Consider the following 27,695-nt stretch of genomic DNA (forward strand, 5'->3'; position numbering starts at 1 on the left):
TCTGACTTCACGTCGCTCCCAACCAGGTGATGCTGATGGAAGGGGCACACGTTGCACTGAGCGTGGAACGAGGCTGGATCACTCACACAAGGCGTTTGGGCTCCGGTCGCAGCTCAACGCTAACGCGCGGCGTCTGGAATGATTCAGGCATGAAGCGAAGCTGCGCGTGTGATGTTCAGGGTGTGACGGCAGCAGGGAGCGTCCCAGTGAGACAACCTTTACTCACCAACCTGCAGCGGCTGCGACGCCTCGGGAGCCGAACTAATCAGGATCACTTAAAAATCAATAAATGCTCGTTGTTTCTATGTAATCTGACAACAAATACGCTGAAGTGAACAGAAACTGCCTGAAGGGTCGTTTGGTACCTTTGGTAATTAGGTTTCAGCGTGAATAGAATCATTGTAAAGCAGCTGACTGTCGCCCGAACCACAGATCACATAAATAAACGTCAGGGGTGGAGTCGGTTCTTTGGGCCTGGACGCGAGCGAGGACTCGCTGGTCCGACTCGTTCTCCAGTGGCTGCAGCCTGCAACAAACTGAATGAGTTTGTGTTTCCACTCGACCCGGTGCCTCCTCCTCAGCAGGGTCCCAGGACCAGGATGCGTGGACAAACAGGACACACGCAGCTGGGCCACTGGTATGTACTGAATCCTGGGTTTGGGCCTTTTTGTAGGATCCAAAGCGAGTCACAGTAAAGACTCATTGCTAGTTGGAAACTTTACCCAATAGCCCGGAACAAATCCAAACAATCGGGCCAACGCGCTGATACGACATCGGTTCAGAATCCTGGCGCAGGTCCAGGAGCCACACCTCTGTCACAAACAGGCTCAGGTGAAAACATCAGGCTGAGCAGCCAAGAGAAACGTTCCAACGGGGAAACGTGGTCAGATCCTCCCTGCACCCGTTCACGGGCTCTGTGGAAACAGCACCAAGTCCAAACAAGACATCTGATCATTATCAGGTTTAGAGGCTACAAAGCGCTGACTGAAATCTACATTTAGAGTTCTGGAGTTCCGGGAGTGGCCTGGTCCGATCCCACAGGCAGCTCAGGTGAGTGGTTCTGGTTCTGACACGGTCCATCGCTGTGAGTTCACGGGTGCATGGGATGCATCACCTGGGACTGACGCAGCTCCCATGATCTAAGCGACTGCAGAGGCTCACGTCAACAAATGGAAATTTACAAGCGAAGTCCTGACATTCTTGGCCGACGTCTCCTCCACTTTCCCTTCGGCGTCCCGACGGCCGACGTCAGCGCCTGCACTGAGCCGGGGGGTCCATCTCTGACAGCCACTAAACTAACGGGGAGGTGCAGAGTGAGACTTGTCTCAGCTGGTGGCAGCGCGAAGCCAAGAAAACAGGGCTGAATGCAGTCATACAACAGTAACACAACAGGTGCACAATGAATGTGGGATACTCTGAATATTGGTTAAATCAGAGGTTCTCATGTTGCTGATACTGTGTAGCTGTGCAGAAACACGAGGGAGGTTTATGGGTATTAAGCTAAGGTTCAGTGGTTTGTTGACACAGGTGTGAACCCACCTTCATTACTATATAACCCAGTCAGACGATGAAGAAAAGCAGATCATTGTCCAGCTCTCGGAGCCGATCTACGGCATTAACGGCCTTTGTTCCTGGTCTTCAGCCTCTGAGGAGGGAGAGGCTGCGTCCTGGGTGGGGAGACGCTGCCTTCAGGACCACGAGGGGACTCGCTGTTAATCTCTGTGCTTTGTGAACGGATAAAACTCGGCAGCGAGGAATTAAAACAGATCACCGGTGAAACTCGGTGGATGCGGCTGTTGATTTGGCAGAGAATAGACAGAAAGTCAGGTCCTTGAGTTGTCCTTGACAACGCAAACACTTTCACTGTTTGAAATTTGTCTCCCTGTGTTTCGATGATGTAATGATTCTGACTTCCTGTTCTGCAGGATGGAGGTCGTTCTCACCTACAGTAGAATGTAAGAGTGTAGTCAATGAAACCTATTCATTCAGTGCTGATTCCTCTTCACGTCATTTTCAGGGGAAAGGAATCTAGTGTCAGAGACAAAAAGAGGCACTGAATTGTAAAAATGGCAGATTATTGCCACAGAATGGACATTGAATCACTAAAAGATGAGAACCGATCATCAGCGTCTGCACGTCTAATAATAGCATCAACATTAAGCAACTTTTGAACAGAGACAAAAGAACAGACTCCGCCTGTGAGGGTGAGGGTAGGGTTGGTTTAAGGGCTTTGCATCATCATCATCAAATGATGATGCAAATCATTAGTCACATATTCAGCTCAAAGTTGTTGAAGTTCGAACTTATTCAAATACGTATGAGGGGAGTTTTATTTCCATAAGATGAGCTGAGGTTAATTGTGAGGATAAAACAAAGCTCGTGTATAATTTACTTCATTTCAAATGTTTTTTTAAAGTTAGACCAAATCCAAGAGGAGCAGCAAAAAGGCCACTTTTCAGCCGTTCGTAGGTTTGAGTGAATCTGCGCCGTCGACTCGTGCTGCTTCAGTTGATGGAAAGCGATTCTCGTTACACGTTTTCACCCACATCTCCCTGTTGGCTTAAGAATCCACACAGCGTCCAGCTGTGTTGTCAGTCACAACATCTGTGCACAGCATGTTGCAAAAAGCAAGTAAGTCTGATTGTCAGGATGGATGAAGAACGTTTTCTGTGAGTTGTGGAGGAAAGTGTGGAAAGTTAGAAACCATGTTGTACCAACAGGTCAGTCACTAGAGGAAACATATTCAACTTAAACCTTAGTTTGAAGGTTGATTCGTTGTTTTGTTGATTGGTTTAGTTTTAGTTTTACAGTGAGTGAGGTCAAACACATCCACAGTCGTCTCAACATACTGGACTCTGACACTCATAAATCATTGATCCTAAGCAGTAATAAGCTGATAGCTTTAGCATTTACTGCTTGTGATTTAGACTGATGGTTAATAAATAATATTAGGTATTTAAAAACTTAGTATGTAAATGTAAAACTAAAATACTGATAAAAAAGCTTGTACAGCTTTTAGTGTTTTTATGGACATTTGGATGAATTAGAATTCTAAAATTTCAAGTCAAACATTGCTCATTAATTATTCATTTTTTCTTGTGGTCTATTTGTTGTAACAGTGTGAAATGAGTCAGCATCAACATTGAACCTGGTCTGTAAAAGGATTTTCATGTTATTTCTCTAAACAACGTGATGTGATGTGATGTACGGAGCCCAGCAGGACGGACAGGATGAAGCCATCATCGCTATAAAACAAAGGACAGGAGCGGCCATTTTGAATTCAACTCATTATTGCAGTAAAACTTGTACAGAGTAACAGATTACAAAGCTCATGGCACAGTCACTGAAAAGAGGATGAGGTGTGTATGTACAACAAGGAGGGAAAAGAACAGAACGCAACAGTTTGGCTAATAGAAACATCAGGGCTAACATAAAAATGAAGGTACTGCAATTCAGGAGATGACTTGATTATACAACAAAGAGAAAATATGACATGTAGCATTGGAAAAAATAACATTACTTAAAAAACACATTTAGCATTTACAACCATGGATTCAATCCTCGTGTTGGAGCTCGGTCCAATTCAAAGCAGACAAAGGGTTCATGGCAAACGAACGACAGGCGCCGCTTTGCACGTGATACGATCTTTTTGGTGAAATAGCTGATAGGATTGTTTACGGACGACCGGCCATTTTAGATTGATAACAAGCCAATATTTTCAGCATTTTCAATCAAACGCTGAGGATTCATCCTTTAATCAACACTTTTGGGAAACGAGCCCAGGAGTCGGAGCCAATGCAGAACCAACACGGTTTGAACAATCTTTGGGTGCTTCAGTGTTGTCAGATTCAAAACATTTAAAGTTTCCGTTGCTGGGTTCAGACTAATTGTAGGTATTATCATGGTCCATATCACAGAAATGATGCTTTTCTCTGTCAATGATTTAATGAAAACAAAAGGAATCCTTCAAGTGGCTCTGATCAGGGGTTGTATCGGCTCTGATGGAGCAAGCAGACAATAATTTGACTTACACTTGAGATGGTTGGCAACCAAAACCACAGACAGTACTGAGCACCACCGACCCAAACTAAAAGTTGGCACCTGGCTACTGTTACCGGACAAATCACTAAACTCAAAACAAGTTCATGTCACCGTCGCCTCTGTTAAGTCACTGTTAAGTTCTCACCCACAGAAAATGTTTTATTACTATTTACACATTTCTCTGCAAAAAATACAATTAAAGTTGGTAATGTCATGAGGCATATAGAACAAAACAAATATCATATACGATTTATGATTCCTCCCTTCAAAAATGTTCCCCATGGATAGAAACCAATAAAAAAAAGATTTTGGAACTTTTGAAATCACTACACTTTCAATGTGACACATTTTTCAACACACACTGAATTTTACTTTTCCATCTTTTAGCAAAAAAAGAAAAAAAAGAAAAAGAAAATCCCAAACAATACAACATATTTCTAAAACACAAAATAACAACAGTCTACATGTAAAAATATAACTTTTACATACACAATTTCAAAATAATGGTAAAGTTTGTCATTTCGTTGCATACAATTTACAAATGTCTGTGTGTTGTTGCCTTGGATAGATACTGTAGCAGTGATGGAGCTGATGAAACTCCGGTCCCAGTTTGTCCTGCACAGGATGCCGTACTAGTCAAAAAGAGTCGTCACGGCAACAACAGAGAAAACAACAAAGTCAGTTGGGAATTTATAACACTGAGGGGCCTCACCAGCTTCTGCCAGTCCAACTCTGCAATGGAACATAAAAAAATAACAGAAAACGGCACCCTCCTCATATACTGTATATATTTTTTGTACATTTATATATAGATTGATTTATTCAAATAGATACTTTTCCAGGTTCCGTGCCTTCCTGTTGATTGGGTAGATCAAAATGACCACTGACAGAGAACGAGGCTGCCAGAGAGGGAATTGTGTCTTTTTTTTCCTTTTAGTTTTTACATTTTCTGTAACAGACATGTAAACCAGAACAGACAAAAAGCAATAAGAGAAATGATTCTTCTTAAAAAAGAGAGAGAGAGAGAAAGAAATCGGTTTTACAACATACGACCACACACTTACTGAAGACTACATTGGCTCACGGACAAGCCGTTCAAATATTGATAAAAAGCCGATAAGCTATAATACAAGAAGAGACGCGTTGTTCACCATGGAAACAGGGCCGGGTCGGAGCAGGGACGTGGGGTCAGGAGGTTATAGAAGATCTGGGGACGGAGAGGAGGAGGAGTGCTAAACGGAGCGTCTGTCCCACTGGCTCAGAGCCAGAACACGCTGTCTACTTACATATAAGCGTACAGTACATTAAATACAGTTTAGGTTTTTTTATCCAAAAAATACTTTTTTTTTTCCTTTTTAGCTTTTTTTAAATTCCCAGGTCTGGTAAAAAACCTGACTGCATAGAACCTAACGACTAAGAACAGGTTACCCTAAGCTTGCATCCTATTAAAACACCAGGTAAATGTCCTCCTCTGGCAACTTGAATGATATGAATTCTAAAAAGGCACATTGGTAGAAGTATGAATGTTCAAATTGCATCTGTGGGACCGTCAGGTGGGGTCGGAGGCAGGGGACACTCGTAAGGCTGGGGTCAGCAGAGAAGACAGCACTGGGAGCTGGAATCTGGGCCCGGACTCAAACTACGGTGGGGCTGAACGGGGGTTAATCAACCAACGCCATCACATCAGCGACGTTCCTGCAGGAACTTTGTTGCAACTAATCCCACCTTGTCCTCACACAAGATCCTGCAACGTGTGCCCAAGAGTCCGAATACAAAAGGCAACACTGACATTCTAAAGGTTCTTGATGGTTTAGCTTCTAGATTGGACCCTCTGAGCAGTCGACACCAGGCCTGTCTGGTACAGAACCGTCCGTCCAGGCTAAAACCATGAACCTCCCCTATGACAGATCCAGAGTCTGCCCACATTCTGCCTTTTGGACCAGAACCCAATCCTCAAGCTACACTCACATATGAAGGAAACGTTCATCATTCTCCGCTGCAACACCAACAGACCAAAAGACGCCATCAAACCAGTCAATAACATCTAGAATCATGCCCCCAAACGGAAACGGTGCCGTCTGAAGGTGGAGTTAGAGGTTAAGGCCGTACACTAAGACGGGACACGAGGGAATCGAGTCGATCCGATACAGGAATGCTTTGACTACTGCTTGGCCCCAGAAGAAAAGTACAGGACGCCCTCCCTCCCCTGATGATTGTTCCCTTGCTTCTCCAGCAGCAGCAGCATCATCGCTTCTGTCTCTGGACTCTTTGTCTCCCCCCTGATCTCTAGCTCCTCTGGATGTTGGCCCACCTCCTGTTTCAGGGAGCGCTTGATTCAAGTAGAGTGAGAATGATTGAAGGAATGTGCTAAACGTTGGATCCGCCTGCCTGGAACTCTAGTGATGAAGGTCTGACTGAAGATGCTCAATGGGGGACGTCGAGCTGCTCGTTCCGGAGTTGCAGCTCAAACCCGACAACAGCGTCCGATGAAGTCGACTCCATCATCACTACTTCCTCCTTCCTGAAAAACCTAAACACCGCTCACCGCCCTGTTCGATTCGGTCATTGACTCGTTCGATCTCTAGGTACTCAACTGTGGGCTTAAAACCGTGAGTGTGAAGGACGCTACTACTGACTATCAGCATGAAGCAGCAGTAAAAAAGGCATAAATGTTCCGATTAGTGTTCCACCTCCAGTACACGTTTGGCAGTTTGATAGAGAATGCGTTTGAAGGAGATGAACATGTTTGTTTCTCTCTAGGCCTGTATTTGTTCAGAGGACGTAGCGAGTCGTTCGCTTCCGTATTCGTATTTCAGCTTTGTGGGCACACGTGTGCACATGCAGCCTTCGTTTTCCCTTCGTCTGCGTTTCCAGGAGGAGGTCCAGGCACGGCTTCGTCCACAGTGTGCTGTTGGAGATGCGCCGGCGCCGGCTCCGCCAGCAGCTGCGCGTCTCCAAACATTGCGTGATATGTGTTGTGGCTCCTTGGACACCGAGCCGCCGCCCCGCCCACATCCACTCCCACTGTCACCAGTTCTGTTGTCCATTTTTAAGCTTCGCTCTTTGTTCTTTTAAACTGGGAATGCTGATAACACAAGTCCTACAAGAAACGCTTCTTGGTGAGTGACTTTTGTCCGTTGCTGCTGTGTAAAGGTCCGTTTACGCGTGTCCGCCGAGCAGCATCCGGTTCCGCTGGGGACACGAGGTGAGAAAAGCAAGTGACGCGACTCTGCAGTTCATGTTGTCGACAGAAGGAGAAAAAATGTGAAGAGGAGGGTCGGAGATGATGGACGAGAGGAGAGAAACGCGCTGGTCTGATTGGTCAAACTGAAGAGTCTGTTGTTGGTTCGTCATTAAATGCCTTCAGAGGAAGTGGTCACTTATCATCTTGATGAACTCTGGCACCTCAGACCTGGAGAGACAATGAGAAGACGCAGGAAAAGGACAATAAGAAAAGAACCTTATATGTTAGATTCCTCTCCCCTCCCACACACACACACACACACACACACACACACGCACACGCACACGCACACGCACACACGCACACACGCACACACACTGCTTTATTATAGCATCAATGTGCTCAATAAAAGCCAAAGCTACATGAGAAGCAAACTCTGAGCCACTGGAGATGTTCCGCTTCATTAAAGACATCTCAGAGTTTACTGAATGCTCCAACAGGAGCCTTTAAATGTTTGCACTGCTTTCATGTAATTCTGACTGAATCTAAAGTTCACTACATATTGACTTAAGCCACGTTCATAAAGCAGCGGCTGCATGAACAAAGGCTAGATAAGAAACGCTGGGAGGCCACTCCTGCTCTTTATCAGGGACCTTCAGTGCCTCTAGGCTACAATGTTAGTTACAAGAAGTGGATAAGTCACATGCAAACACAAACACAAACACAAACACAAACACAAACACAAACACAAACACAAACGGAAATGATACATTCACATTAAAAATCACACTTACTGCCAATCTGTTGTTAAAGTGTACCCGTGCCAGACAGAAGCTAACTCCGTTCTGGCAAATGCTTTGAGCCCCAGAGTCGTTAGCAACAGTACATCTAAATAAAACTCTTCAATTAATCTTCATTTCATTTAATTTGCATGTTGTCTGTGTAGGTTTTAAAATTTATGACCGTAACAAGAATACAACTGGATCCTTGTCGTCATGTTATGTTTTACTAATTCTGCAGGTGGAGCTCTTATTATTGAAATATTAATAATGTTGGGCTGGTGGTGATGATTATTCTGATCACTTTAGTTCAAAACAGAGCAAATTGCAGCATCTCTCCAGTTGTATTGTGTTTTGGTTACAGTCATTCTTATTTAATTTCACTAAATCTTTTCTAGATTCAATTTAAAAAGTACACAAACAACACATTAATAATAATGACTGATAATGATAGAAATGAAAAATGATTGAGCTTCTATCCTTTTTGATTCCATCTCATGGATTTCTGAACTGGAATTAGGATTTGCCGGCTTCAGTAAGAGGTACAACAGCAGATTAGTGTATAAGTGAAATCTTCTGACCATTCAGGGGGGAGGAGATGTTGCTGCATTTTACATTTGTCCCATGGGGTTGGACCCGTCGCCCATGGCGGCGGCGGCGGCGTGGTGAGCAGCGGCCAGTGACAGCGGAGTCCCGTCCGACGTGACCTTCTCCTCCTCGCGCCGCTTCAGACAGGCCGCCTTCGGGTTCAGGTTCCGCTCTGGAGAAACAGAGCACGGTGGGTTTGGGTGGTTTCTGGTGTTGGCAGCTCAACACTTCAGCCCAGTTCAGCACAATCAACAGGTGCTACTGCTGCCCTCTCCTGGAGCTGCGTGAGCGCTACACCTCGACTCTGAGCACGTGAACTTCAGACTCTATAATTAGCATTGAAGCTTCAGCATCAGACTGACCTCGGACCTGCTGCTCCAGACTGAGGATAACGGCCACGGCCTGGTGCAGGATCAGTAACTTGGTCTGAGGTTTGTCGCTTTTCAGGTGCAGCTGGACCATCCTGCCCAGCTCCTTGAACGCCTCGTTGATGTCGCGGACGCGTAGCCGCTCCCTCGCGTTGTTGGCCATCCTCCGTTCCCGCTCTCTCTCCATCTTCTGCTCTGGAGAAAGGTCCTCGTCGTCGTTGTTGCTACAGCGACCAATGTGAGGGAAGAGGGGATGAAGATTAAAGCTCAGCTTAAACCAGTTTACCCTTTATCCTCCACTTCGCGACTCAGGCCGTGATCTTTGAGAATATGTTTTTGTTGGCTCCACTCTGTTGTGTGAGAAGCAGTTAAAAGCGGGCTCCAAAACTGTGGAGAGACTGACGGGAATGAATATGAAGTATTTAGCTGTTTGTCATCACACTCGGTCACTTCAACAAGTGCAGAGGCTGGTTCCCACAACACTGACAGCTCACAGTCCCTCTTTGTGCCCATTCTTTCTTACTGCTGAATAAACACATGGTTCATTGCTGCTTCATGGCATTGCTTTAACATTAAAGTGTAAAAATCATCTTATGAACAACAAAGACAGTCTCTGAGCAGGACGGTGTTTGAGAAGGTTCCTGCTTCGGGCTTTGATGGAAGCGAGTGTCTGAGGTGGAGTTAGAGCCTGACCTCTCCATCCCTTTGAGGTCCTTGCTGTCGGCGTCCTCCTTCTTGGGCTCCAGGGGCTTCGCGTCCTGCAGGAGGTTCTCGTCCCCCTCGTCCTCGGACTTGATCTCCGAGCTGACGGAGGAGGTGCTCTGGCCCTGAAGGCCTCCGGACAAGGCTGCAGGAGGAAGAGAAGTGGATGCTTGAGATGCAAACAGAAAATGCAGCTGTTCAGATGCAGGTTGAACCTCAAACAGCTCAGTGAGTGTTTGTAGCCTGTCAAACAACCTATTAGTCCTCCTACAGTAGCACACAGCTCACATGCATGTGGTTGTATCTGGTTTCATGATAATTAAGGCTAAAATTCATCAACTCTCCACAGTCAGCTCATGTCAAATGCAGCTGAGCGCCGGCCGGCGAGCGTCCACGTGCAGCCTCTCCTCCTCCAACACTGCAGCCTTTATCTGTCGTCTGTATGGATCCGTCACTGGGAAGCTGCCAGCGTCTCAGTCAACACAAAACACTCCCCTCTGTTCCCACACACACGTCGGCCATTTTGAATGTGGGCCTGCCTGACTGGAGGCATTTTGTGCGGCTCTGGGTGACGCTCCGTCAGTGTTTCGTTTGTGTCTTTCCATACAATCGCTGTGTGTTTCGAGCTGCGTTGAACGAGACTCAACATTGTGTCTGATTGGAACCAGGCTCTGACTGACGAATACATGTGTGTTTAAAAGAACGCAGCTTTTCCAGTTCCTGCTTACTTCCTGTTTCTAAACATCCAGCTGGTTACTGAACCCCTCATTGTCAGTATGTGTAGATTTTATTTGATTACATATATATAAGTCCCTTAAAATATTAGGTATGCAATGCTTAAAATGACACTGAAATATGTACCATATAATGTTGTGTGTATATATATATATAGATCCTCTTTTGATATTGGAGGGAAAAGTGTGCTAAGGGTATTATTCTGTCATCATATTCAAAACGTTAATAAACACAACCCCTATTGAGAGAAACAGGGTAAATGCTGGGGCAATATTATTTCTGTATTTGCTGCCAATTTTAATTCCCTTTATTTACAGGCCACACACACAGACACACACACCCTCGAGTTTGTGTGTGAGTCATGGACAGATACAGTAAGTACTGTACTGGTATTGAACTGCTCTCTCTCTCGCTCTCTCTCTCTCTCTCTCTCTCTCTCACCTCATTACACACTTGGCTGTGGTCGCTGCCGGCTGAACTCTGCTGCCAGCCGCCTCATTTTCAGCCTCTAAAAACGAGCTCAGGGCTAATTTGCTCCACAGCGGCTCATATACACGTTTCCTCCCCCGTATTCATATCACACATCCTGTATGTGTATTCACCCTCCTCCTCCTCCTACCGCTGGGATGGGGAGGCTGAGACTCAGCAGCTCAGATCTGGCTCCACGTGTTTCTCACCTTCCGGTCCTTTTTCTCAAACACTTCTGGTTTTTACCCTATATCTTATACTTTTCACATGTTCTCTGTTCACATGTTCACTGTGGGACACTTGTGGGCCTTACCGCGGTAGGGGTCAGGCTGGCTGAGGTCCGGAGATGTGGCCGACTGAACAGGCAACTGAGGAACAGGCACCTGACCTGCCATCGAGTGTCCGCCACGCAATCCGCCCACTCCTCCATCTTCTCTGTGAGACCCCACCTGGAAAACAGAGCAGATCGACGTGAGTGTGCGCCTGTACCTGTGCTGCTTGGTTGAGACGCTTTACTATTACTGACCCTGTTCTGTTTAAGGTCTTGACATTAATTGTTAACAGGAAGAACTTAGTGGTAACTCAATGTGGGTCTTTGATCTATTAGTTACTGAATAACTCCAGATCAGTACGAGGCAACAACATGCTGTAATGCTGCCTTTGGCCTGATGAGGGCATCCTCACACTGAAGATCTCCATCGCCCTCACACACACACACACACACACACACACACACACACACACACACACACACACACACACACACACACACACACACACACACACACACAGCACAACAACTGACAATTATCTTAATGCCCATATGTTTAATTGTGGGATTTCTAATTCCCAGAGCACCCAGCAGCTTCCAGCAGGGACTCACTGTTTTGGCACGAGATGGGTTCGCTTTGTGTGTGTGTGTGTGTGTGTGTGTGTGTGTGTGTGTGTGTGTGTGTGTGTGTGTGTGTGTGTGTGTGTGTGTGATGCCTGCTTTCTGACGCCTGGCTGTTTTCCATGGTTCCCTCACCTTCCTTTGCCCAAGCTTTGTTTTACTGTGAACATACAGCATCAGCAGAACAGCTGCTTGATCCTAATCTTGATGCAGTAGAAATCTCAATCCAACGGTAAATGTTATCATTTAAATGTTGCAGAGGCAAAGTGTGGACAGTATTTCTAAACTGTGATTTAATTACATTACATACATTATTAGCCCGACACTGAACGCAGCTCCAGTGTTCTCCAAGGCGGGAGGGTTGCTACTGTACCGTAAGTCAACATCTGTCAGCTCAGTCACATAAACGTTTAATAGGAGTTATTATCACAATGAGAACGCGATAGCGTCTGATAACATCTATTGCGTGTTTCTGGCCATGGCACCGTTGTTCATTACACAGCAAGACGATGATAAAGGCACCAAGAGCACAAAACAAGCACAAGCATTTTCTGTCTGTTTGGATGTAAAATGATGGTTAGCGCGAATAAAAAAAGGAATAATAATTAAACATATTCTTTATAAGATGCACCGATTGACTGATTGTAAGGCCGTAGTGTAAATGAAGTTGTTTTGAAATCCAACCCTGTCTGTCTCTGACTCCAGCTGGCTGACAGCGAGGTCTTGCCCAACACATGCCAGAGCCCCCGCTCCATGCAAATATCACAAAATGTCGACTGCCTTGTTGGCATGTGTGCAAATGTGTGTATGTGTGTGTGTGTGTCTCCTGCCGATCCTTCCAAAGTTTAGTTTTCCCCCTTATTTATTATTTGTCTCTCGTCTTTCTATCGGTTGTTTCTTTCCGATCTCTGCCTTTCATCACTGCCTAGGATCCCAAATGTAAAATGGCAACAAAGAGGGAGACAGAGTGCGCTGTACATTTTTAATGGAGGGCTTTTATATTTTAACGAGCCTTCCTTCTCTCTTCCTTAATTTAGTTCAATGAGGAGGGAGACGAGGAGCCAGACGGAAGAGACAAATATAAATAAATTACACACAAATGATCTGCTGCAGTTATATAGCACACAGCAGTCGCCGTGAACTGCAGCCACTCCCACATATTCACTGTCTTTGTTAGGTTCAATGACTGGTTGGAAGATAGACCTGCAAATGAAGAACCGATAAAGTCGCAGATTCATGTTGTTAGAGTTACTGAACCTGCGTTTGTGAAATGTGTCTGAACCTTGAGTTAAGATGATCTTGTCAAAGTGTTTACAGTGGTTTTTGTTGTTCCGATTTTGTTGGAGGTGAATTCAAGGACACTCTGATGTCTGTGATTTGAAAAACGAGAGAGATGCATATGGTTGCTTTGAAAGGGAACAAGCCTTACAAAGTTGCTGCTCGGTGGCCAACTCTGAAAGCTCAGATGTCAGAGTGTCCTTGAATGCACCAAACATCCACAGATTTCAAACCTGCCTCAACGTTATGAGTCAACAACAAAACATGACATTTGGTTGCTCAACAGCCAAAATGAAGAAATTTAAATTCACATTTCATTTCAATTTTATAGTTAAACATAACCTATGGGTTCAGTTTGCCAGACTCTGCTTTTCTAAGTTAAAGTAAATATTATTCTTAGTATCCTGGTTGGGTAGACTTTGTTGGCTGTCTGTATATTTCTGCTTTGTGGTGCTTTTTAGCTGAGATCAGTGTTGTGTCATGTGTTGTGGCGGGTGTGCAGGCCGATACAGGTGCATTGTAAAGTTTGTTTATAACTGAGCTACAAGAGAGTTTTTATACAGTAATTATTGATACATTTCTATACTCATCACTCGCATTTTAAAGTGAAAAAGTTAGAATTTAGTGTAAAGCTGCATTCTTGGCGTGTGGCAGCTTGAATTGGTTTCTAGCACTAGTTAGTTCTCGGTCACCGCACGGTGAGCTTTTTACTTTTCCTTGTTTTTATTGCTGTCAAGTGAAATCAAGAATCCAAGTGTAGAAATGGGAGTGTGCAGTCTGCGCCGTGTGTGTTACATATATGTGGCAGTTTGCCTCTGCAGCCAGCGGTGGCGCTGGAGCCTTGGTTTTCCTGTGACAGGACCTGTTCTGTTTGAGTTGAATCAATTCCTGCTGCAGAAGAGTGATTTCAGTTCTTTTTCCAAATGATAGTGATTTTTTTTCTATTTAGAGACGTTTGTTAGTTTACCTGATTTCTTAGTTTCCTGCATATGTCTTTTTTTTTTAAATAAATTCTTGATTTCTATATAGAAGTACACAAAACACATTATTGTTGATAACAATTAATAAAAAAAGTTGTTACAAATAATAAATTAGCATCATTTACAAAATGCACCTAAAGTCTTGTATACAATGTGTATATATAATATATATATATGTAGACACCTGGAAATAATGTGATAATAATGTGATGATGATTCAATGATTCAACTGACAGACTCAAGATCTTTGTTTTGACAAAACCCACTCTAAAATACAGTGGTGTGCTGCAAAAAGCATAAACAGATGATAAAGTTTGATTCAAAGTCAAATCCTGGTGCCATTATTCATGTGCTGGAGGTGAGCTGTGCCACAGAGCTGCTCCCAGCTTATAGGAGCACATTCAGTCACTCAGGAGATTCAGAGTATTAAAAGGCATTAGCGATGCAGATTATCATCCATTTCACTTACTATAACACTGCTTAATGGAGCCAGAAAGACATGTTTCTATCCTTTAACCTTTCTGCTCATTTCAGAGTCACTCTACTGAAGGAAGTATAAAATGACTAGCGTGACTCATAATGCTGCAAATACACAATGAAAGGCAGACAGCAGAACGGGAGAGCCATTTAAATCCCAGTTGTAGCACTGGTCAGTACTGGAATTAGCTTTTACAAAACGCTGCGCAGTCACACGAGCTGTGAATCACGTCAAACCACTACAGCGCAGGTTCAAATCTCACTTTGTTTTAAAGCTAAGTGTGTTGGTGAAAAGGCTGAGGAATGCGTGATTTTAAATAGTTCCCTCACGCGTGTTTGTATCTGAGTGAGCTTATAACACATTCATGTATATGTCTCTTTCCCACATCAGCCTACCACCTGTTTTCCCAGAGTTATGACCTCAGCCTGCAGGCGTCTGTGCTTTACACTGCCAAACTACATACAGCTGTGTGTGTGTGTGTGTGTGTGTGTGTGTGTGTGTGTGTGTGTGTGTGTGTGTGTGTGTGTGTGTGTGTGTGTGTGTGCGTGTGTGTGGGGAGGGGGCAAAGAGAGAAAAGACAGGAAGATAAAAACAAGTGTGACAGAAAATGTGTAATAAAGTAAATACATGGTACTATGGTGAGCCAAAACCAGAACACGTGAGCGAGGGGACGTTAGAAAACAGAAACGACATCTGTAGGAAAGTAGGAAATAGGAAAAGAGAGAAAACAGAGAAAATGTGAAGAAGTGACTGGAAACAAAACAGAAAGAGGCATGAGAAAAACTCAGGTGCCCAAAGGAAGGAGGCAATAAGAAGAGGACGACAGAAGACATCAGGACCAGTGTAGATCAGATCATCACTTTAGCCTCAGGTCTGCACAAACTGTATTAGTCAATATCTGCTCCATCATATCTACTCTGAGGAAGTCACGAATGGTCATTTACATCACACCTCACCAGGACCATAAACCACCTGCACTGTCATTCAAAGGCCTAAACTGTAGCTCAGCGTTAGAAGCCAGAGTCTGCTTGAATGATGACAGTCCCGTGTCTTATGAGAAGCAGAGGCGAGGGAAGAAGTGAAATACGTCCCGTCAGCCGTCCGGTCTCGTACAATGACGTTAAGCAGCCGCCTGCATTCATTGGCTCAACATTTACGAGGTGGCGTGTGGAGCCACAGAGCTTCTGTGTTTTAGGCTCACAGTAATGAGACTGTTTCTATTAAGCAGTGATCCAGACACACACACACACACACACACACACACACACACACACACACACACACACACACACACACACACACACACACACGCACACACGCACTCACACACACACACACACACACACACACACACACACACACACACACACACACACACACACACACGCACTCACACACACACACACACACACACACACACACACACACACACACACACACACACACACACACACACGCTGCTCCTAATTGCGACACAAGGAGCAGTTTATGAGCTTCGGTGTGTTTTTAAAGAGTCCATGAGTAAATAGTGTTTTTCAGCACAGGTCGACATTCATCACTTCACTTTATTTTCTCTTTCCACTGCATAAATATAAAAACAAATCGTAAATGTCTCTGGTCATTTCACGAATCAACTAAAAAGTAGTTAAAATATTAAATTTAACAAAATGTAAACATTTAATGGTTTAAGATCACTTCACATCAAAGCTGTACCAGGAGTTTGAAACAATTTCAAAACGATGGTGATCGTGGTTTAGGAAAAACATTTTTCACTGCAACACTTTCAAAGTTCAAAACTTTCAAATTATACTGCTATAACCTGAACTTTCTTTTAAATTCCAACACAAATGATTTTTGTTAACACGTAATGATGTACGATCTGCATTCTTTATGTTTTTGTAAATAACACAGATCAAAACTACAATTAAATATGTCGGTTGTCTGATTTAGTGGTACTGAAGTCGTTAAAACACTATTAAATGTTGCTGCACTGACACTTTTTTTTCCAAGAATTTGTTGATCATAAGTTTTGCATTTTAACAAATACCTGTCCAGTAGCAGAACTGATAAAGAGACTTGAAGTGAAGCTAAGTGCCAAACATCACCACAAATAACACAGAAACTACTGTTTGTTGGTGTCATTTTCAAGCAGTCGGTAGTTTAAAGTGATAGAGTTTAGAAGCTGGTGGACACAGCTGGACAGATGTGGGCAAGAAGACAGACAGACAGACAGACAGACAGACAGACGCACGCACGCACGCACGCACGCACGCACGCACGCACGCACGCACACGCACACACACACACACACACTGCCTCCAGCTGCCTCTATAGGCCACATTGAGCATCACCACCGCGATGCAAAACAGCTGGACAGAGCTCGCGTCCAGAGCTGCCCTCATGATTTGCAGCTGAGTGGCGTCGACAAGGTTCTGACAATGCGCAGAGTGTCTCGTGTTTAGGTTGAAGAGAACATCTGGCGAGTGTGAGTGCAGGTGAACACGCACAAACGTACAGTACAGTCCAAATAAATGGAAGAAGTCTGAACATTTGAGTTTATTGTGATTGAGCGATGCCCTCGTCTTCTCGCCCTCCCACACCTCCTTATGTCACACAGCTGTTTGCTTCCTGATGTGAAGTAGAAGCTCTTCTTTGTGTCAAACCTACTGTATGTGTGGGTTTGTGTATGAAAACTGAACATGAATCACTTTTCAACGGTCAATTGAAATAATCTGTGAGAGGAACAATTTGTCAGGTTTTAATTTTTCTACTTTTTAACAACTGGATTTTTTGACTGTTGGTTTCATTATTACTTAATATCCAGCTGGTATTAATTTTCCAATAATATAACACAACAGAGTCAGGTAAGTGCTCATTCTTTGCCTGGAGCAGACAGATGTGTCTACAGTTAGGAGACCGGCTTCATGAAAGGTCTGACCAGAAGATAAAAGACCAACACAATGACGGGAAGAACAAAATATAGAGAAGGAAAAGACGAGCTCATGGTCTAAAGTGATACATCATGTGTCACACACGGAGGAGGCAGCGCTACGCTACTGACGTGCTGCATGAGAACCTCATCCACATCAATCACAACAGTTCGTATGTTTGTGATTATTTCCTACATTTGCTACCAAACATTTTTGTGTGTGTGTGTGTGTGTGTGAAGATGGTTTTAATTCTTGGATGGTTAATGCCAAACATGCGCCCCCCCTTGAATTGAATTCTTGAAGCCGGTGTGGTTCTAGTTCTAGTGCACGTGTGTCACTGTCCAGTCTAACGCGGGCTCCTACCATGAGTGAGTGCCTGTTGGCCGACAGCAGCCCGGTGCCGTAGCCGCTGCCCAGAGCGCCCATGGCCCCGTTGTGCGTGTGCGCGGCCCCGATGAGGCCGTGCATGTCGCCGTGGCCGCTGGTCATGCCCGGCGACGGCCCCACCGCGTGGCTGCGCAGCACGTGGATGGCGTCGTCCAGGCGCTCTAGGCGGTCCTCGATGCGACTTTGCTGCGGGGAAAGAGAGACGGAGGGCGTGAGGAAATGGACCTAAAGGCTTAGGTCGCGATGTGCGGCGGCGGCGGCGCTACCAGAGAGTGCAGCGGGGCCTCGTAGTTGGGCGACGACGCTCCCTGTCCGCCGTTCCTCGACCATACGGCGGAGCTGGCGGCTGGAAGACACAACACAGGGGCCGCTTTAATGTGCACCGCACTCAGACCTGCTCGGAACAAACACGGCCCTCGTGTGTGTGGAGCGCAGCCAGGAGCTTCTCTCTGATCGCGTGTCAGAAAAAGCGGCCACTCGCCACAAAAAAGTCCTTACACGCGAGGAGTCTCTCATCGCATCCACTCGTGGTGCTCGGGCATAATAGACACAAAGATGAGGAGGAAAAGACAAAAAGCAACCAAGCCATATCTCAAAGCACGAATGCTAATATCAGGCTTTTGTCTTTGAAAAGGTACAAGTGCTTGATTAGCATGGGCCCTCTGCAGAATAAACAAGCTTTGTGTGTCTGTTCTTTCCTGCCTTTGTGCTGGTCGACACTCTGAAGGCTCGTATGTGAATGGGCAGGTCTCATTAGCTGGTGCACAGATGAGAGACAGCGACTTGTGTGAAGTTACTGATGATTTATGGAAAGGCCCAAAGACGCAGGATCATGTAGAGAGTGCTGCTGAGGTGAGCTGCTGGAGCTACATGCAGACGTGAGCCCGCGGAGACGACGGGGCTCGTTTTGCTTTGATGGGAACATGACCGTCACCTCAAAACGGGATCAGAGCAAACGTCAGGTTTCCATTGCTGTTTTCTCCTTTAGTTTCCTCCTCTCCAGCTCTCCCTTTCCCCCGTTCCTCGTCCCTCCTCCTCCTGACTTTGCCCTTGTACCTCTGATCTCATCTCATTAGCTCACGTTTCCCTTTTTTATTGTCCTCTCATTTTGTCTCTGATTTTTCTCTCCTCTTTCCTTTATTCCTATTACACGCTCATTTCCATATGCTAATTAATGAATAATCACCTGGGTATATTCATGTGCAAATACAAATATATGTATTAAATGCCAGGGTAAATTATTTCAAGACTAACACTGTAAAACACTGTCACAAAATTAGCTGTGGATATCAATTTGCATGCAGTTCGCTCTAATAGGCTTCATTTGTAATTTGTAAAAAGTGGAATAACTCTGACACAATGATAAACACCAATTATGGTTTAGCAGGCAATATCCCAGGCAGCTATAATGACGACAAGGAGGATGAGGAAGGGGGGGGGGTGTCTGTGTTCACAGAGCTGGTAGGTCTGTGAACAAATTGTTCAAAGTGGTGCTCATAATTAAAGCTATCAGTCACAAGGCACAGCAGAGAAATATCAAACGGAGTGTGAGTGTGCAGTGGCGACAATTAGATACAAATTTGACACAACTATTATTAGGAGAATCATTTTTCACTTTAAGGAGCGGGGGGGGGGGGGGGGGGGGGGGGGGGGGGGGGGTTACATCATCAGGCAAGGAGAGACGTGATTGGTGGAGACTTGAGGACGAGAAGGATAAAGAGGAGCATCATGTGAATGTGTTTGGTTTGGATTTGTACAGTAGTAAAGGTCCCGTCTTACCTATCGTATGTATCATGTTATTCATATTATTGTTGGTGAGCCTACCTGTGAGAGAGGGGGGGGAGCCAACGGGGGTGGAGGGGTTGGAGGAGAAGCTGTTGTTCGTGTGGTCTGGGGAGTAGATCTGAAAGAGAGAAGGTCAGTGGACGTCTAAGTGACTGAGATCGAGACTTGATCAGTGAAGGGGAGGATTTTAAAAATCGTTTTGCATAATTCAGGAACAAAACAGGTCACATGCACGGTGTGTGTGTGTGTGTGTGTGTTTGTGAGATGTACTCACCGATGCGAGTGCTTTCCCTAAGGCATCTCCTGTCTGAGAACTGCTGGCTGCTGCGCTCTGTGCTCGGTTAGCTGAGACACACACACACACACACACACACACACACACACACACACACACACACACACACACACACACACACACACACACACACACACACACACACACACAGGACACGGGGGACAAAGCGGGACGTTTCTTGTGAATAAGGACGTTGTTATGCACAAATTTAAATGATTCCTTCTAACTAGACCCCGTTAGAATGTAGAATGTTTGTTCAAACTGGAAACACATTTTCATTAAAACTAAAATTGGATGAGAAGGATGATAATAATGGGTTCATGTCACAACATCCTTTGCGTACTTGTGTTTTATTTTGTGTAGGAAGCAAAGAAGAAGTAAAAGCCCTCATGCTAACATGGAGCAGGTTATAGCCGGCGTCACATCCAATCTGATCACGTCCCATATTGTTACTGTAAGTAACAAACTGTGTCACAACCAGACATAGAATTCAACAGAAATGTTGAATGTTTATCCACATTCTAACTGTGTGTGTGTGTGTGTGTGTGTGTGTGTGTGTGTGTGTGTGTGAATGCTGGACTAGAACACGCCTAAATCTGTTTCACACACTTGAAGAGGACCGAGGCCAGCGAGGAAGGAAGTGACCTCAGTGGACCAGATGAGCGCCCACACACACACACACACACGCACACACACACATACACACACACACACAGCCTGACATGCTTACAGACCGTCTCTCCTGACAGAACATCCCAGATGGAAAGTTTACGCTCACACACACACACACACACACACACACACACACACACACACACACACACACACACACACACACACACACACACACACACACACACACACACACACACACACACATCCTTTCATGGCAAATGAATCCATTACATACAGTAGATTGGCAGGAGTGGGCTTCTTTAAGCTGTTGGAGACAGAGTCAGAGCAGCATATGTTTTGGGGTTAAAGCCTAGTGTCTCACTCACGCCACACCACTGGCCTAGTAAAGCAACCAAGGGATTAGCGCTACACACGTACCGGCCCAGAATCGGATCCTGACTCCATGGATAATTTAGAACATATGCAGGGAAAGTCTCTTTCATAAATGAGAGCTTAGGCCACAAAGGAGCCAAACAGATAACATTCAATTAATTTTATATATGGTAGATTTTAATATCTAGATTTGTTATTTTTATTTGTGAATCACCTCCTCAAACACAAATATAGCTTTGTTCATAGTGTTCATAGGGACCAGAGCTGTACTTTATTATATATATCTGACCCCCTCATTGTTTGTGATGAACTAACAAAAGGTACTATATCATTGTATTAATAACCAATAACACATTCGATCCTGACATGACGTTGACGTTCCTGCTCGCTGACTCTATGAATCTGTGACTCAGGCCGGTGCCTGCTTCGCCGATGGGACCTGCACAGATCTCACTGCATACGTTTGTGTGCCGTAGTTTACGCACAGCTGCAGTTCACCGTCAAAAGGACTTCTCCCCTTGTTTACTCCCACAAACGCAGACTGAGGACAAACAGCTGTGAACACAGTTTGTGTGTGTGTCATATGTTTATACTTACACAACACAATTGTGTTTTTTATTTGGTTCTCCTTGTGTTTACACTCATCTCCTCTGTGCGTGCATGCGTGCTGGAGTGTGTGTGTGTCCGTGTGATATATTTGTGGAATGTTGGAGATGATTCCCATGAAAACAAACTGCGAGTCTGTTTCTTATTGCACTTCTATTTGTTCTATGGAGCTCAAAGCGAGGGGTCCACATGGCCCGCTGCTTGTGTCAGTGATGTCAAGCTCCAGCCAGAGCGTTCCGCTCAGTTTGCTTCTATTCGGCGCTTGACTGCTTGTTATTTCCACTGACAGTCAAGTTTATTTTTTAATCACTACAGGAAACTTTTCTTGCATTTCTATGGAGGTAAATAAACATGTAGTTCAATGAATGTAGTAATCTGGCTGGAAACCAGGAAAATGTCAGTCAGGCAGTGCAAGTGGTACGTCTGCGTCTTTTTCAAAGGATGAACAACTAAATGAACACATGCAGGTTTGAGGCCTGACGACTTTTCACATGCAGCCGAACAAAAACTCAGAAGAGCTTTTTTAATGAAGGTCAAAGTCAAGGTGCAGGTCTTTGTGTATTGTTTATCATTGGATAAAAATCATGTCTTTTACTTGTTCAAGTCCAAGTGAGCAGTCGAGTACAAGTCAAGTGTCAGGTTCTGTTCTTGCCTTCAAACAAATAAAATATGGCTCAAAATGCTCATGTGACCCTCATGAGAACATGCGCTGAAGTGGTTTTAGTGTCTTCATACACAGACGTCTTACCCATAATACTGTCTGTGCCGTTGGTGGAGGCGGTGCAGGAGGCGGTGCTGTAATGATTGGCGCTGCCACCGCTCCCGCCCCCTCGGTGGAAGCTGGACATGGGAGGAAGGCTGGAGCTGATGTCTGCAGACGAATGTGATGGGTAGCTCTGCAGAGATTGCAGTGAAAAGACAAGGCGAGGCTTTATCTTTACCATGAATAATTCTAATATGCTAGCATAAACAAAGCCAATTAGCCTTGTCCCGTCCTCAGTATCAGTGATTGCTCCATAGTGTGACTGACAGCTTCGCTCACCAATCTGTCATGTGGGTGGATCCCGCAGTAGGAGGAGCTCTGGGCCGGACCGTGGGCCGAGTTCCCACCCCCCAGCATGCTACCATGGTAACCCTGCTGGCTCATACTGCTGCTACTGCTGCTCCAGGGATCACCACTGTGATGACCATCTGATGGACACACGCAAGGAGAGGAAGAGGAGGTTCAGCGACGCGCTTCTGCTGGTTTCAGATCAGTGTGACGGGTCGGAGTACGAACCCCGGCGAGGTTCTGAGCTGAGCTACTTTCGGTCAAAGCTTCCAGTGAGTCTAGTTGCACTTTAGTATTCTGTCTGACCCACTTTGTGAAGTAGCCTGATTTAAAAAACAACACCTGCTTTCCTGCTTTGGCATCAGGAATAACCCAGTTAACAAAAACTTGCTGATTCCTTGCTAGTTCTCTTCATGTGTTCTAAGAAACATTTCTTTTTTAGAGTCTATGACTTAAAGATGAGGATTATGTTAGTACAGTATATGACCTCAGAGTTTGACCTTTACTATTTCAGATGTGTGACAGCATCTGGTAATAATACACATTGGCCTAAATTGTTTTTTTGTTAGAACCTATTTCACCTCATTTGTTTATCTTATAAAAGCAAAGCACTACAATATAATTTAGTTGTATGTTATGTGTTCACCCAGAACAAAAACCTGCTGACATCACTGCGTTTCAGGGCAAACGCTCATCATGACTCGAACCTCAGGCTGACGTTGGTCTGAGAGCTAACGTTTCTGTGATCCAGCGTCCACAGTGAGCTCAGGAATCCACCATTAGTGTGAGTGGTGAGTACCTGGCATGAAGAAGGAGCTTGGGAAGCCGGCACTAGGAGGTTTGGAGGAGGGGTACCCCGGCGAGTCCCTGTTGTAGTCGGCTGTACTGGCAGACGGAGCGTACACCTGCAACACAAACACACAACACGTTGTTCAGGACCGGGATCAAAACACATGTTCGTCACATCAGCTCGCAGCCAAACTCTGCGATTCCCTTAATGTCGTCTAACACTGGAACCGTCACAGGAAAACAAATACACATGATCTCCATCAGGTTGTAACAGACAACAAAAACCTGCCCACATTCACACTCACAACACAAATAAGTCAGGTCTGTTTGCTCATTTAATACTTAATTTTATATATACTTTATTCACGTTTTCTAATTTCCTGTTTGCAAATCGACATTTCGTTAAATAAAAAAAGGCACGGCACATTGTGTTTCCACCCTCCTTCCACTCAGAGCTGTGAGTTTCACTCCTTTCACAGTGTGAAGCGAGCGCGTGGAACAACGCGAGGCCGACAGCTTCACCAGCCGCTTGTCATCACCCGCAACAGGTGAAGCTCGTCCCGAGCAAGAGCGACGTAGCGGATGCACGGAAAACGGCTGGTGTTTGGTCATGCCTTCAAATGGGGGGTCCCCACAGCATGCCTCTGGCTGTGTGTGTGTGTGTGTGTGTGCGCATAGCGTGCAAACACCCAGCCATGACGCAAACCCAGGAACAGCTGTTGAAAGCGCTCTTGCTTCTCCGTCTCCCTCACTGATACACGCTAAAATGAAAGCGCACCGTGCGGCTACCCACCTGATCCTTCACAAACAACAACAACATGGGCGCCTTTGTTATTTGCATATGAATGGAGTACAGATGTGGAACAAAAATCTCATGACAGAAAACACAGAGAAAAGGGGAAAAAAAGAGAAAAGAGGAGAAGACATTTAGGGGCATTATAAAAAACATCCATCTCACTTCCCACAGTCCCTGAGAGAAATGATTAAAACAAGAACACAGCCCAAAGTGAAAGCAGCCTCCCTTGACTTTGCTTCACATCACTTCAGATCTGCTGAGCTGCTGCTCCGTGCTTTCAAGCTAAACACTCTCAGAAAAAAACCCCACCATTTAATGAGGTATGTTTTCAGGTCTTGGTGCCACAAACACTGAGGACATCCACTGTAGAAAGGAAACCCTGAGAACGCTGGGAATGAGAGGTGGAGGTCATGAAATGACCCCCCCCCCCACCACACACACACACACATACACACACAAATGCTACAGTAATTAGATTAGGTAGAGGGTCGTAGTGCACCTTGCACGACTCTAAGAATCCAAACGAGCCTGCATGTTCTCGCACACAGTCTGTAGTTGTCATTAACCCTAAACTGGTATGTCTTCATGCTTCCTCCTCCTCCTCTTCCTCCATCTGAGAACTTAGTCCCTTGCTCCTGATGAAAATATTTAGATTTATGTCCGACGTCGGGCAGAAACGTGTTCCCGTTGTTAGTGAGGACAGAGTGTGTGACTGCGTCTGTGTTAGAGATGAGGTTGTTATTTTGACTCTCCACATTCTTCAGACTTAACACACTCTGCACCTGTTCCTGTCACACACACACACACACACACACACACACACACACACACACACACACACACACACACACACACACACACACACACACACACACACACACACACACCAGCGTCCGTATTCTCTGTCAGCCAGTGGACCTTGAGCTAATCACACAAACCCTGAAGGACTGAGTCTCAGAGACGACTGACAGACACACACCATGTAAATATGAGCAATCCAATCAGAAAACACGTCCAGTTCAGCTCAGTCAGTGACCTTCTCCTTTCCCACAACACAACTCATGACATGACATGAAACCTGACATGTTCTCACATAAACCTTGCTGGATGGTTTAACAGAGAGAACCGGTTATCCAAGTGATACCACCACATCTCTGTCACAACCAGTGGAAAATAATGATGATGATGATGATGACCACAGAAGATACAAAACAGAAATGAACGTTCTAAACACAAAGTCTGCTTTGAAAGGATTTTGAAGATAAATTGGTTCAACGTTTTTATGTCTTAATTGTACCAAACTAGTCTAGTGACTGATTTATCAATCAATCAATACATGAACATGCACTTATCACAGCTACTGTATCTAGACTAGGCCTGAATTACTGTACAGTATGTAGATGCACCTTCAAATATGTAGCAGATAAAAGCCAACAATAATGTCAGGATTCTTAATTCTCAATCAAAACATGATCTGATGAAGCTATTAACCTTCAAAACCCCTTTATAAAAAAAGGTCCACTGTTATAGGCTGAATTCAGATCAGATTATGTTCTTATAACTGATGTACTGACTACCTTGTTTCTGTAGTAGAAACTACAGTAGTAGAAACTACAGAAACCTGTGGAAGTTCTTCTATAATTTGAAACCTAACAACCTAGAAGACACTCATGGAAACAAACCAAACCCGTTCTGGGTTAAATAGCAGAAAAATGACAAGAAGGCATTTAAAAACCAGGAGAACCTTTTCTGTAAAACAGTGAAAAAAAGGAACACAAAGCAAAACAGCAGAAGCTCTTCTGATCTACAGTAGTTACCAGTAGAAGCAAGTAGAAGTGGTTGTCCAACCGTAGTTTCATATTTGACCTAATGCTGAGAACAGCATCCGGACGACAAGGACAAACCAGACAGCTGCAGATCAAATGTGAGAGGGATCTGAGGTGAAACAGTGTAGAACGTGTTTGATCGTAGGATCTGTGAGCTCGTGTGTCACCAGCAGCAGTTACAGCAGCTCACAGGCACCTTCAATAACTTATCCATCTCTGAGGCAGCAAAGAGAAACCTGACGGCTGTCACAGAAATGCACCAGCATCAGTGGTCAAAGTGCTGCGTTTAGGATCCAATGTTCATAGAAACTCATAACTAATCAAAGTAGTTTTATAGATTGTGGGACTAAACAATGGAATAAGCTTTAAAGGTCAAACATTAAAAAACAACTGTATTTTCTCAGCAACGTTTCAGTAACTTGACAGTGATGGAAATGCTGCTGGGCCCTGAAGGGTTTTGTTGAAGATGAGGAATGGAAAGACAATGGAAAGACAATAAATAAAACTGAATGAAAAGAAAAAGTTGGAAGCAGATAAAAGACCGAAAACTGAAGCAAAGTGGAAAGAAGAGAAGAAAAAGAACCAGGAGGCATTTTGTCTTTGTTTAGTGTTTGATGGTTCTTCTCCCTGTTATTCTCTCCAAATGTGGGGAGCATCTGTTCAGCCTCTCCTCTCCTGCAGCTCCTCGGCTCGCATGAAAAAAACAGGGGGATGAGGAGGAAGCAGCTCTTCTATTTCCTTTTAAGACACCAAGCGGCTGAACACATACACAGACAACAGGCTGGACAGGATGACATGCTAGTAAGTGAGACACATTCAACAACTGAGAAATGCTGTAAATTCAAATTTTGATTCTGGCTGCATTGTTACATCATCATCAATGGAAACACAGCGTAAGGCACCGTCTACACACACAACTAGGACTCAGAGGTTCAGCAGCTCCAGCTAAATTCTACTATTACACTTCCAGAGTCATTGACGCTAGCGTGCTGACGTTAACTGGACATTTGAAGTTTAACTTATTATGATTCCAGCATCTGCCAAGCAGAGATCACTCACTGCAGCTGCAGAAGGTTTGAGACACCAAATACAAAATGCCCTGATGATGACTTTACCAGGCTTCAGGATTGATCATCTCCGATGTTGAAACGACAGCTAGGAGCTCCCTTATTAACACAGCCGTAGTGCCCTTGAGCAAGGCTTCATGCAAATGTAAGCATTTCTGCGTTGTGATCTCACAGTTTTAAGCACCAGGCTTCAATGAGACAAGCACATGCAACTAGACGCAGTTCAGAGACTGACATCAGAGGAGGAGGAGCGCTTCCAGGTCACATTTATGCCAGACAGAGAAGAAAAGGTCAAACAAGCTCCAAATACTACTACTGTACGCTCACAACCTAAAAATCCTGCAGGTTCATAATCAAACTCGACAGATTACTCATAAATGTGACTCTGAACAGCTGAATGTGAATCAAGTGAATGTTTGGTTCAATAAAAGATCAGAAATCTTTCCTCTTCTGCTCCTCTCTGCCTCTCACTGCTGCTCTCTCTCTCGCCCTCTCTCTCTCCCAGACACAAACACACACACACACACACACACACACACACACACACACACACACACACACACACACACACACACACACACACACACACACACACACACACACACACAGAGTTTACCACGCTTCATCCAAAGCAGATGTGCTGGAATGTGAACACTCAAAGG

The 27,695-nt window shown here is 44.8% G+C and overlaps 1 protein-coding gene and 1 long non-coding RNA gene across 16 annotated transcripts in view; one reads left to right on the top strand and one right to left on the bottom strand.

The window, feature by feature from the left end:
• Nucleotides 1–3,272: 3,272 nt before the first annotated feature.
• LOC114866883 (transcription factor 4-like) overlaps nucleotides 3,273–27,695 on the bottom strand; it is a 118,479-nt gene continuing 94,056 nt past the window's right edge. For 9 of the 10 annotated variants that reach the window (XM_029169114.3, XM_029169115.3, XM_029169113.3 and 6 more), the window contains 12 exons: nucleotides 23,355–23,460; nucleotides 22,547–22,695; nucleotides 22,253–22,400; nucleotides 19,870–19,940; nucleotides 19,635–19,713; nucleotides 18,077–18,156; nucleotides 17,787–17,996; nucleotides 11,179–11,314; nucleotides 9,654–9,807; nucleotides 8,955–9,184; nucleotides 8,620–8,764; nucleotides 3,273–7,453 (listed from right to left, as the gene is read on the bottom strand). In XM_029169114.3, the coding sequence (XP_029024947.1) occupies nucleotides 7,405–7,453; nucleotides 8,620–8,764; nucleotides 8,955–9,184; nucleotides 9,654–9,807; nucleotides 11,179–11,314; nucleotides 17,787–17,996; nucleotides 18,077–18,156; nucleotides 19,635–19,713; nucleotides 19,870–19,940; nucleotides 22,253–22,400; nucleotides 22,547–22,695; nucleotides 23,355–23,460 (1,557 nt within the window). In that variant the 3' untranslated portion in view covers nucleotides 3,273–7,404. Of the gene's footprint in view, nucleotides 7,454–8,585; nucleotides 8,765–8,954; nucleotides 9,185–9,653; nucleotides 9,808–11,178; nucleotides 11,315–17,786; nucleotides 17,997–18,076; nucleotides 18,157–19,634; nucleotides 19,714–19,869; nucleotides 19,941–22,252; nucleotides 22,401–22,546; nucleotides 22,696–23,354; nucleotides 23,461–27,695 lie in introns of all 10 variants that reach the window. The other variant, XM_029169117.3, reaches the window with a different exon arrangement.
• The window catches only part of LOC129604937 (uncharacterized), an 8,199-nt gene continuing 3,195 nt past the window's right edge, over nucleotides 22,692–27,695 (top strand). For 5 of the 6 annotated variants that reach the window (XR_008696294.1, XR_008696295.1, XR_008696293.1 and 2 more), the window contains exons 1-2: nucleotides 22,692–22,827; nucleotides 23,206–23,346. This is a non-coding gene — a long non-coding RNA (uncharacterized LOC129604937). Of the gene's footprint in view, nucleotides 22,828–23,205; nucleotides 23,347–23,823; nucleotides 23,893–27,695 lie in introns of all 6 variants that reach the window. The other variant, XR_008696296.1, reaches the window with a different exon arrangement.

Source organism: Betta splendens, chromosome 12 (assembly GCF_900634795.4).
Source record: "Betta splendens chromosome 12, fBetSpl5.4, whole genome shotgun sequence".
Lineage (NCBI taxonomy): Eukaryota > Metazoa > Chordata > Actinopteri > Anabantiformes > Osphronemidae > Betta > Betta splendens.